Source organism: Notechis scutatus, chromosome 6 (assembly GCF_049901735.1).
Source record: "Notechis scutatus isolate UNSWTSFEM ecotype Mainland chromosome 6, rNotScu1.2, whole genome shotgun sequence".
Lineage (NCBI taxonomy): Eukaryota > Metazoa > Chordata > Lepidosauria > Squamata > Elapidae > Notechis > Notechis scutatus.
Window position 1 is genome coordinate 20,603,388 of NC_142014.1, and position 12,280 is coordinate 20,615,667.

Here is a 12,280-nt window from a genome sequence, read left to right on the forward strand (position 1 = left end):
AAAACTGGATGCAGTATTCCAGTGTAGCCTTACCAAGGCATTATAAAGTGGTGTTAACACTTCACGTGATCTTGATTCTATCCCTCTGTTAATGCAGCCTCTAAAAACAGCTGTTGGTCTCAAATGCTCATTGCAGGATAAGAGTCATTATTCACATATCAGTGCTGAGGATACTAGTGTTGTGGTTTGCTGGCAGCTTGTGCTGATGGCAGTAGAATCGGACAGTGGGGAAGAATAGGGACCAATCCGGGAGTCTGGCAAGGACTCGGATGAGGGTCCTGCGTCCGATGCAGAGATGGGGACAGGACCATCTGGGAGTTATGTGCTGACTCTAGAGTCTCCAGAATATGGCAGCAGTGAGGCAGAGGAACTAGGGGAGCCTGCTCCCAGTGTGTGTGTGCACAGAGCTGCCAGAAGGCAAGAGCAGCTAAGACAAAAGGGGCGACTCGGGAGTAAGGCTTGGAGATGATTGGCCCTCCCATAAGATATAAAGAATGTTCAAAGGTAGGAAAACCTTTGCAGGAAGCAAAGTCGTTCGCTCTGATCGGTTTGGACTCTGAAAGCTCCGTGGTTTTGGAAAGACTAATTGGTACTTTAGTCGTTGGCAGTACTTCAAGTAAGATAAGTTGCGTTCTTATCAGACGTCTTACAAAGAACTTTGGCAGACATTCCTAGGACTAATTATTAAGGTTAAGACTCATTCCAGGCTGAGAATGATGATAATTCACAGCCATTGAACTAAAATAAAAGAGTTTTGGATTTTATATGTGTTTGTTGGTGTCTCAGGAAGCCTTGGTCAGAACAATTGTGATGTTTACCAGTAGGCCTCTAAGGTACAATTCACAGTGCTGGCCTATGTAGTTTGACATCTAAATACTGACATGGCTATATATTTCAAGTAAATCCTACCAATCCAGATAGGGTAGAGGTAGTTAACGGGCTTCACCAACATGAGATCCAGGGCAAAGCGACAAAGTCCTGCTTTTCATCAAGGAAATTTGGGTGTTCCCTCTAGACCTTTAGAAAACCCTTAAAATCAGAGTTGTTCAGATTTGATTTATTTATGAACTATCATCAAAGCACTTACATTTTTTCATTTGTCATTTCTAATATGATTTTAAAGATTATTATTTTTGTATTATTAGTATATTGCTATTATGCTTTTTTTTGGCTAATGGATCGCACCACTTGGAAACTGCTACTCTATAAAAATAAATAAATAAGAAATAAAACTGAAAGCAGTTACTTCTTTCCTCCTTTGGACAAAATGCTCAAGGAAATGTGATTAAGAATGAAATGAAAGGGAAGGAAGAATTTGTGCAACAAAGGAAAGAGAAGGAACTCAGTTTTACAATATACAATACATATTGAATTGGTACACTATTAGGCTTGAAAAATAAAATTTATTTACTCAGACCTTCAGTTTATAACCTTTCATTAATACAAAAGGTGAAAGAATGGAAAATGTCTACTACAAAGTGTTACTTACCAACACAATCTTTTTTATTCCAGTGTAATTTTTTTCCAGATGGACATAAACATTCATAAGTTCCCACAGTATTAAGACATCCATAATCACAGCTTCCATTGTTGATGCTACATTCATCTACATCTAAAGATATATTTAAATTAAATAGCATTGCCTTGTAAGGGTTTGTTTTTATTTGCATGAACAAGAGTTAAGAAGTACTACATTGCATTTTAATATTTAATAATATTAAATGCAATATTTTATAGCAATGTTCACTGTTTCTAAAAAAAAAAAAAAACAACCCAAAGCAAAACATAAATCACCCAACTGGTAGTTACACTGGTCGGATCCCACCCCTGAACTCTACCCACTATAACCAAAAACATCTTTTCCTGGGATTGTGGCAGTCACACAATCAGAGCTGCTTAAGGAGTTACTCTGCTCTTCACAGCATCTTTTTACCTCTGTATCTGAATCACAGCCATGACCACTTTAACAGCCATTTACATGAAAATGTTCTTTTTATGAACAATTGATCAAACATTAAAATGCAGAATAACGAATGCTAAGAAATCTACAAATGCGAATAACATTCCCTCATTTTTGCAATTAGATTTTCTTTTGTCTTTTCATTTTTTAAAGGTGCTTTGCCTATTTCAAAATCTGCCCTCTGGTTAATGCAATTTTGACAACATTGCTTTATCAAAGAATTTCATGCAAAAAAGAATAAAAGAGAGTCAAACTTCCAACCTCCACAATGTGTCATTCCATATAACGTATAACCGTTGTGACATAAGCATTCAAAACTTCCAGGATAGTTGATGCAGGTATGGTCACAGGTCCTTTCAAATGAACATTCGTCTATATCTTGATTTAAAAAAAGGGAGAGAGGAAGTAGTATAAGAAGTTGTAAATTGTTCTGACCCAACCCTGTTACCAGCAAGAAAATCTCAAACAAATGCAGCAACTCAAACCTTCACAGCTTTAATCTACAAATAAACTTCTTTGTAGATAAAAGATGGCTTGCAGCCAATTAGTCCAACCAGAAAAGCCTTAACAGAATTCTTCAGATAAGCCGGAGTCTCTACACACAATGCTGGGTTCTTAGAGCGTTTTTGCCTGCTGCAGAGGCAAAAACCTTTTGAAACCAGGCTTATATTCCCTGGAGGAAGGGGCCGTTACGTTGCGTCCTTACTCCCGAGTTGCCTGTGCTGCTCCAGCTGTTCTCTTCTACAAATCATCCTGCACTCACACGCACTTGGCACAGGCTCCTCGGGAAGCTCCTCATCACTGCTGCCAGCCCCCACAATTCCTGAAGGCAGCAATCCACTCCTTGATGGTCCCGGCCCCTAAGCACCCTGTGGGCCGGATCTGGCCCCGGGCCTTGAGTTTGACACCCCTGAAATAGCCTGTCATAAATCATGGTTAACAGCTGCCAAGATATGAATAAAACATACAAGCTTTGATTTTCTATGTGCACAAATTGTCCACAAACAATGGCATACATTTCTGTATTTTCTTTCCAAAAGATTATTTCCATTAAAATGTCACTTAAGGCAGCTGCTGAGTAAAAAGAAAGAGGACCAAACTGGTATTTAAAAAATGGGTTTGAAATGTCATATTCAGCTGTAGTGTTCATTTTGACCACAGAGAGTCACCACTGAATCTCTATCTTGTATCACACCAGAAATTAACTTCTGGTTAATGCAATCTGGGATTTCAGTTTCATTAAATTTGTTTTTTGACGGTTTAGCAAGAAAATAGCCCTTACTAATAATTACACTTTTAAAAATTCATGATGCTTATAGTTGTATATAATGTTCTTTTTCGAAGTACTCAAAACGTTTCACACCCATTCTCATTCTTGAGATACTTAAAGCAAAAGATAATTTGGATATATTATTATGCCCAGTTCCCCTTTGGGGACGATTCCAGTATCACGTTGGGAGATACTTTTCAATTTGCGTTGAAAATGTTCTGAGCAAAGAAAGTGCCATTTGATAATATGAAAAAGAAATCTTTGATTCTGATTGGAATTTTACAAAAATAGATGAAGGCATGGACGAGCAACCTAAGAATGGTGGTGGCTCATAGCCTCCAAACCTCTATTTTGTGACCCTCTGATTGAAGAAAATGGGGGGGGGGGAATGATTTATTGGCACTTTTTTCCTCATTATGCTAAATGTGTTTATCTTTAGATGACTTTCCCTAAATGTAGTAAGGGGAAAAAAGAAGACGACGACAACTCTGGCTTTACACATGTGGGGCTTCACCCCAACCAGACTTGTATAACAGGCTAACTACCTGTGTCACCTTTTCCACCCAAATGCCAGGTGCATTGAAAGATAGCCTGATGCTAATAATAACTTAATCTCTGTTTCTCAACAGAATGACCAAAACATAGGAGAAGAACTGATTATTAACTGTTTCTTTGAGAAGCCATCTGTAAATATATACGTATGGAATCTCTGCCTATATGAATCCCTAATTCAGATGAGAGGTTTTTCTTTCTTTCTAATGATACTTTTCCAAATTCTATGGTGGCTTATTTGAAATCAGAGCCACTGCAGACTGAACTGGCAAGATTTAACTTCACCCCTTCCTACCCCATCCAATTCCCATATCTCTCCTGGACCATGGGAAGCCAAATGGAGTTCCTAGAGAGGCTCATTTTTGTGGGGTTACCTTGAATTTTTTTTTCTGATCTTGAAGAAGGTCAGCCCTCTCTCAGTCCTATTTACACAACACAGTCAATGGGAGGAGGGGATTAGTGTGGGTCTGAAGCAAGGGAATCTTGGGATTTAAATTATACCCCTCTCCTCCCCCCCAAAAAAATTCTCTTGTTCCTTTGGTTTTGGTGTTCACATAGAATGCCCTTGTTTACTTATATTCTTATGATCCTGAGCAGAGGTGGTATTCAGCCAGTTCTGACAGGTTCTGGAGAACCGGTAGCGGAAATTTTGAGTAGTTCAGAGAACCGGTAAATACCACCTCTGGTTGGCCCCGTCCCCATCTATTCGCTGCCTCCCGAGTCCCAGCTGATTGGCTGGGTCTCCCTTTGTTGCCCTGCACAGGAGAACAGAACTGGAAAGCAGGTTAGTGGGGTGGGGAGGGAATGGGGATTTCACAGTTTCCTTCCCCTGAAGTGGGGTGGAAATGAAGATTTTGCAGTATATCCTTCCCCCTGCCACGCCCACCAAGCTCTGCCACACCCAGAAAGCCACACCCACAGAACCGGTAGTAAAAAATTTTTGAATATCATCACTGATCCTGAGGATATTAAAGAAGAACAACTTAAAAACAATCAGAGCCATTTTATGTACTCCAAAGGATCATTTTTAAAGGTAATCCTCGCTTTCTTTCCCTTTCTTTTAGACCTTAGATGCCTACAACTTCATAAACTCTTTTCTTTGAGTTTTTGTAAAACCTGCTACTAGGCTATGGTTAAGCCTCCACATTTTGTGCAATATTTTCTCTCTAGACTCCCCAGTCTGTTGTGGAATTCAGCACTTTGTATAGAAAAAGAGAAAGCTATTTCCCTACCTTAAGTCTACAGAAAACAAACGTATTACGAGATAAAGAAAGAACTCTAGAATGTATCCAGGATTCATTCTCTTAATCAACCTCTGCTTTCAACCATTTGTTTGACTCAGGCAGGAACTGGGCTTTAAAAAGTTGCAGTCTATCCTCTAATTCTTAGTCCTATTCAGTATTGTCAAGCAAAGGTTGCAAGGAGGATGAGAGGATGCACAAAATCCTAGATTAATGTTGGGCAGTTGTACTTTTGCTTGTAGTTTTTCACTTATTTGGAACAAAATGAAACTGAATAACATGTCTTTTCTAATATAGAAAGTATACGGCTATACTGAAAAGAGGAGAAGTTCAAATATTTGTTGTAAGCCATCCAGAGTTGCTTAAAATGGGTTGCCATATTTTTATATACATACCGGTACATACATACATACCAGTGGTGAAATGCTACCGGTTCGCCCCGGTTTCACTGAACCGGTAGTTAAAAAAAAAAAAAAAACCTCCGACGATCAGCTGAGAGGAGAAAGAAGAGAAAGGCGCAGGATCGGCTCTCCCACCAGCCCCTGTGCTTTTCTGTTCTTTATCCTCTCAGCTGATTGGCGTGGCAGAGCCTCAGCTGGTGTTTGGAAAGCTGCACGCGCGTTAGATGCATGCACGCGCAAAGTGGTAAGGAAACTGGTAGAGTCCCACCACGGATACATATTATTGCATGAAGGTAAATTGTGGTCTCATGGAATCTCAGAAATCATCCAGTCTACCCTTTGTTTAAGACAGGTTCTGTTAAAGCACTTAGACAAATTCTAATTTTTACAACTTCAAAAACACATTATTGTGTTAATCGGATTCAACTGTATCAAAATAGCATCTCGACATCCATTTGAATTTATTCTTATTGCTAACATGACTGCTTTGCTTTTGCTGGTTTTTAAGGAGAAATTGGTTTTGTCTTCCCATTAGAAAGCAACAGTCTTATGTGTAAATACTTCAGGGAAATGCGCGTGCAAGCTTCTTATCTCTGAATAATTGTTTTAATAGTTTTAACATTAGTTTTAAATAAATGAGCCAACACAGAGTAGCGGATAAGGAGTTTTTCATTATTAAAGACCTGAAGCCACTACTACCCACACCAAAATGTTCCCAAATCCCATCCTCCCGAGAGACTTCAACATTTTCTCAGGTGTGGGAACAAAAAGATACAAGCAGGTATACAGGTAATCCTCGACTTACTATCACAATTGGATCCAAAATTTCCATTGCATTTATTCAGACAAGTATTGGGGTATTTATTGCAATTACATGCTTTGGTGCTACTTGCTATTTTAAAAGCTGTGGATTATGCTTCTGTCCCATGTTTGGGGGAAATAATTGCTCTTCATATATTTAATTAGAGTTTTAAGCTTTTTTACATGCTTAGCAAGACAAAATATAAATGCTTTAAAGAAACAAACAAAGCATGTAGTAGTCATTCTGGGAGAGACGTCATTCACTAAAGATTCCAGAGTTCTGTCTGGTCAAATAATTTTCCCTTGCCCATTTTTTAATCCTAGTGTTTCAATATGCAAGATTTCCATGCTCCTTAAATACTTCAAACTATAGCTTATTTCCCGTACATAAATAAATAATGAGGAATCAGAGATATCAAGTTGTGAGTAAATAAAATGAGGAAGTACAATGTTTGTGACTGATTTGTTGAACTACCTTCTCTTGGTTTTAAGTCTTGCGTGAAGTACAGCCAAGTTATAGGTCATATTTATATAAAAATGGACATTCCAAAGGTTTCATAAATATTTAAGCACCACTGACTATGGAAGCTACCTAAAAGGGCTTCCCTTCAAGCCCCCTCCTAAACTTGATGAAGTTTCCTGGATGCAATCTGGGAACATCCGGAAGAGCGTCTCCTTAGCTAGAGAGGTTTGTCTCCAGCATAGGATCCCCACTTTGTATAGGCTAGATCTAGGAAATAAGCGGAATCCACTTAACAATTCTATCATCTGCACCTCTATAACTGTCTGGTTTGGGTCTGCAACCCAACAAGACAGACACAGACTTCAGAGGGTTATTAGGACTGCAAAAAACAAAAACAAAAAAAAAACAATTACTACCAACCTCCCTTCCATTGAGGACCTGTATACTGTATGAGTCAAAAAGAGGGCTGTGAAAATATTTACAGACCCCTCACATCCCAGACATAAAATGTTTCAACTCCTTCCCTCAAAACGACGCTATAGAGCCCAGCACACCAGAACTAGACACAAGGAGAGTTTTTCCCCAAAAGCCATCACTCTGCTAAACAAATAATTCCCTCAACACTGTCCAACTATTTACAAAGTCTGCACTACTATTACTATTAATCTTCTCATCACTCCTTATCACCCATCCCCTCCCACTTGTGACTGTATGACTGTAACTTTGTCTGTTGTATCCTTACGATCTATATTGACTGTTTCCTAGTATGATTTGATTGCTTATTTGTACCCTATGACTATTATTAAGTGTTGTACCTTATGATTCTTGATGAATGTATCTTTTCTTTTTATGTACACTGAGAGCACATGCACCAAGACAAATTCCTTGTGTGTCTAATCACACTTGGCCAATAAAGAATTCATTCATTCATTCATTCATTCATTCATTCAACATCCACGTGTTTCTTAGAAGGCTAGATGATATTGCTGCTAGGTTGAGATTTTGTGCTCACAACCGGCTAAACGGACGCATGCAGAGAGTGCCCATTAAATTCCCAAATTGTATTATGAAAAAAGAATGAGCGATTTTACATTTCTCTAGTCGTATTGCTATTATCTGGCTCTCCACTTTGCTTGCCTTCTGGAACTCTGCTTGTTTGCTTAACCAGTCACCCTGTTTGCTTGCATTCTTTGCATGAAATATCTGCTCCTTGTGTTGGAACCTGAGATGTATGTGAATTTGTAGCAGCTTTAAGGCTTTAAGGCTTGAAACAGCTCATTTTTGGGCATGAGACTTGAATTTTGCCAGCAGCTTTCTGAAACTGGACTTCTCTGTGTTTCCCAAATCACAGAGGTGAATCTTCTGTCTTTGTTATATCATTTTCCCATATTTGTAGACTGCCTCACTCATTCGTGATTATTCTCTCTTTACACATTCTTGGCAGGATTTAACAACACGAATAAGTAAAATTAGGTAACCACAGCATGAATTTCATTACCATTGCCTGGCAGGAATTAAATGATTGTTGCCAAAGTAATTTTATATTTTTCTTAATACAAGCTTGCTATTGTTTTTATTAATTATTTGTAAGAAAGCTTCCAGCAAAACACTGTTAGAATAGGAAGTAAATTGTTAGGTATCTTTTTAGTATAATTATCATTTATTCCAAAAAAGAATTATCACATTGTTGAAGAGGATCTATCTAATTGATTTGACTCTACACCAATATTTCCTTCAATGCATTTTTGGTGCATTTTAATATTCAAGAAATTATGGGAAGGGATGTTTTAGTCTAGCTTCATGAACAATTCAATGTATTGCAATACACAAAGCATTACTTCTAGAGGAGGAAGACCCAAAATCAGTCTGTCTCTCTAGCTTATCAATTAGTAGTGAAAATAATAAGGTAACTATTGAAGTTGGATTAAGCACAACATACAATTATTGCCTGATGGGTGGGAGAGCTGTGAGACAATATGACACCTGTCCATTAGCATCTTTGATCTATTTGCTTCTAGAGGTATAATTATAAACCAATAGAGAAGAATATTTTGTGGCTCACGGTTGAAATGAGAGGTCCTTGGTACTCTCTGAGCTTAGTTGTTTTCTGGCAGATGTTTCCTTAACGCAAACTAGATAACAGAGAACCCTTCATAATTATAAACACTCCTCAATCCAACTCAAGTCCTCCAGGCCACTCTGCTTTTTTAAATTAAAACCATAAGATCTTTAAACACTCAAAGCTATTTAAGTCCATTTTAGTTGCAACCATTACATTCCAGTTCTTCTTCCTTCTTCTCAGTTTCTGATGATTTCTTAAGAACCCCCCCCCCCCGCCAAAGCCAACGCATCTTCAGCCTCATCTTTCTCTCTAATGAAAATCTTTCTTATGAGGACTAAACTATCTCTGTTCTCTTTATCAGCAATGATAGAACTTGCTAGCAGAATTGGCTTGTTTGAATAACTTAAAATCAAAATACTGAGAAATCAGGGAGAAGCATGGCGACTGCACACATGTCACCATTTTCTGCCTCAATCTTAACAGATAACAGATAATCAGAGTTGGAAGGGATCTTGTAGGTCATCTAGTCCAACCCCCCGCCCAAGCGGGAGACCCTACACCATTTCTGACAAATGGCAGTCCAATCTCTTCTTGAAAGTCTCAAGTGATAGCGCTCCCACAACTTCCGAGGGCAATCTGTTCCATGGGTTGATTGTTCTCACTGTCAGAAAGTTTCTCCTTATTTCCAGGTTAAATCTCTCCTTGTTCAATTTCCATCCATTATTCCTTGTCTAGCCTACAGGCGCTTTAGAAAATAGCTTGACCCCTTCCTCCCTGTGGCAGCCCCTCAAATATTGGAAGACCGCTATCATGTCTCCCCTGGTCCTTCTCTTTACTAGACTAGCCAAGCCCAGTTCCTGCAACCGTTCGTTGTATGTTTTAGCCTCCAGTCCCCTAATCATTCTGGTTGCTCTTCTCTGTACTTTTTCTAGAGTCTCAACATATTTTTTATAATGTGGTGACCAAAACTGGATGCAGTACTCTAGGTGTGGTCTTACTAAGGCTTTATAGAGTGGCATTAGTACTTCCCTTGATCTTCCTTCATGTGAAGTTGAATTCATGGCTGTGTGGATTTATGACTATAAAATTAATACAAATCACTTATGTTATGAAAAGTTATTGTTGTCGTATATTCTTAAAGATAACTAAGATGAGAAGAATGCCTTATATCCTTTTGGAATCCTTCTTTCACATATTAGAATTCACAATCTTCTGTTGCCAGAAACATTTCAAACTTTATCTTGAACCTGGAGTTTCTGTGGTCTGGAACACAGTAGAGATACTCCAAATCCAGCCACTAAATTTTTTGTTCAAAAAAGAGGATGAGTTTAAATAAAATGAGTTTTCAACATCTTTTTGTGTTTGGATGTAAGCCATCCTGTGCAATCTTTTGAGTGCCACACATTGGATACCCCACTCCTTGGCTTGAGAAGACTACAACCATCTGATAGTCTTCATCACATTTCCACCTAAGTGAAAGAGGTATGTCCAGTAATTCTTCTTTCTGCCAAATTCTATATCCTCATACAGATATATTTTCTCACATGATCTCAAAATATTTTCACATACGACTAGAAGAAATGAAGATCATAATTTTTGATTGAAAGTTCCAGGACGAATAATTCATTAGCCTTGTAATAAAAATAAAATTTAAAATATTTTCTAGTGAGAAGTGGAGTCTTCTCTCTGCTGAATTGTTAACTATTTCTCATCTCTCATTCAAAAGTCAGGATGAAAAAAAGTTGTGAGACTTAAATTAGTCTGTACCACTCTGAATCACCCACTAGACCAAAGCTCTTCAGACTTGGCAAGCTCAAGACTTGTGGACTTCAACTCACAGAATTCCTGAGCGAACATGACTGGAGGAAGAATTCTGGGAGTTGAAGTTCACAAGTCTTAAAGCTGTCAAGTTTGAAGACTCCTGCAATAGACTATTAACTTAGTTAAATGGTTGACTAGAACCAGCTGTCAAGGTATCTTTTCTTACGTTTGCTGTCATGGAGATCAAATCCATTTCAGTCATCTGTGAATAGAGCTAACCAGTAGGAGAAAAAGCTTAAGTATCCAATCAGCCTTGAAAGGAAGAAATATAATTCCAAAGTCTTCTTACTGTTAGAAAGAAATTATTCAGATGTATCAAAATATTCATTTCTTCAAAAGGGTTTGAGGAGCAGAAGATTTGCGAGACTTAAGACAAGGAATAATATTGGTAAATAAGCATGGCAGACTAGATCAGTTGCAGATGGATGAAAAAATGCAATTATTGCTGTTGGATTATACTTTCTAAAATATTTGAGTGATTTAGACAAATCATACTGCTATGCCTATGAAATTAGTTTGTCTTCCAATGTATGCAAAGTGTGATGACTTGGGGTGTGGCACAAAGGCAACACAGTCAGAAAATCAGTAGGAGTCCCTTTATTAGCGCCAACTTTGCCCCCAATGTCCTGGTTACCTTCTGGCTGGAGAAAAACTCTCCCAGGAACAGCCTTTGGTTGCAGAAAATCAAGTCCAAAATGTGGTCAACAAAAACTGTAACTGTAAGTCCAATCAAGGCAAGATGAGGTAATTAGTCCGGCAGGGCAAGAGAAGGAATTCCAGACGTGAAGGATAGTAATTCAACACAATTGGGAGGATGCCAGGAACACAGATAACCAAAGTCAACACAAGATAAGCTCACATTTGTTCCCAGCAGACACTACACTCAGCATGCATTTCTTTTAAACTCTCTTCCCAGATGTGGCTAATGAAGGGAATAAGGGCCCTTTCCTCCCCTTTAAGCCACACAACCCACGTTGCTCTCTTCTCTGTTCCTCCCTGTGTGCCCTAGGATGAAGGGGTGGGTGGGCCTGGGTCTTACTCTGAACTCTCTCTCACTTGTTCTACCTCTCACTTGTTCTAGCTCTCTCCTGCTCTGCCCAGCCAGGCTTTGCCCTTCCCCAATTTCCTCCACAACCAACGGAGCCACACTCCCACTTCCTGTCAGCTGTTCGTCTTCCTCCTCAGATTCAGACTCCGACAGGGGCATGACACAAAGTTAGTTCTGTTTTATAGGTTACCTTGGGAGAGTTTGATGTTGAGAAGTGGCATACTTTTAAATAAATAGCCCTCTATATTTAAGGACCAATCCCAGAAGAGCTGCACCAGATCTATACCCCATGTGCTTTGAGTCTGGGAACAGAGTGTTATAAATTCAAGAAATGTATTTTCCATCAAATAGAATTAAAATGAACAGTAGCACTTCACAGGAAATAACAACATGCATTGTATTTTCCGAAAGTTTAATTAAAACTTTCTAATTCTAATTGGGGTGATTAAAAAGCCAGAATGAACTTGGCACAAGTCTTTCAGCAACACTGAAAAATGTTTTCCCTCTAGCTGTTTGAAAAACAAAAACCTTGTAAAAAAAAAAACCTTATAAACTAAATCTTGATGAGTAACCTCAAACCACTCTTGCTTCTTCTACTGAAAACAAACAATAGCACATTTTGCCAGGAAAGGAAATGTGGTGATTTATGCTTTACTGATTG

The 12,280-nt window shown here is 38.6% G+C and overlaps 1 protein-coding gene across 3 annotated transcripts in view; it reads right to left on the bottom strand.

Moving 5' to 3' along the window:
* SCUBE1 (signal peptide, CUB domain and EGF like domain containing 1) overlaps positions 1–12,280 on the bottom strand; it is a 186,715-nt gene that overhangs the window by 24,451 nt on the left and 149,984 nt on the right. For all 3 annotated transcript variants that reach the window (XM_087969451.1, XM_087969453.1, XM_087969452.1), the window contains 2 exons: positions 2,222–2,338; positions 1,490–1,612 (listed from right to left, as the gene is read on the bottom strand). In XM_087969451.1, the coding sequence (XP_087825577.1) occupies positions 1,490–1,612; positions 2,222–2,338 (240 nt within the window). The remainder of the gene's footprint in view (positions 1–1,489; positions 1,613–2,221; positions 2,339–12,280) is intronic.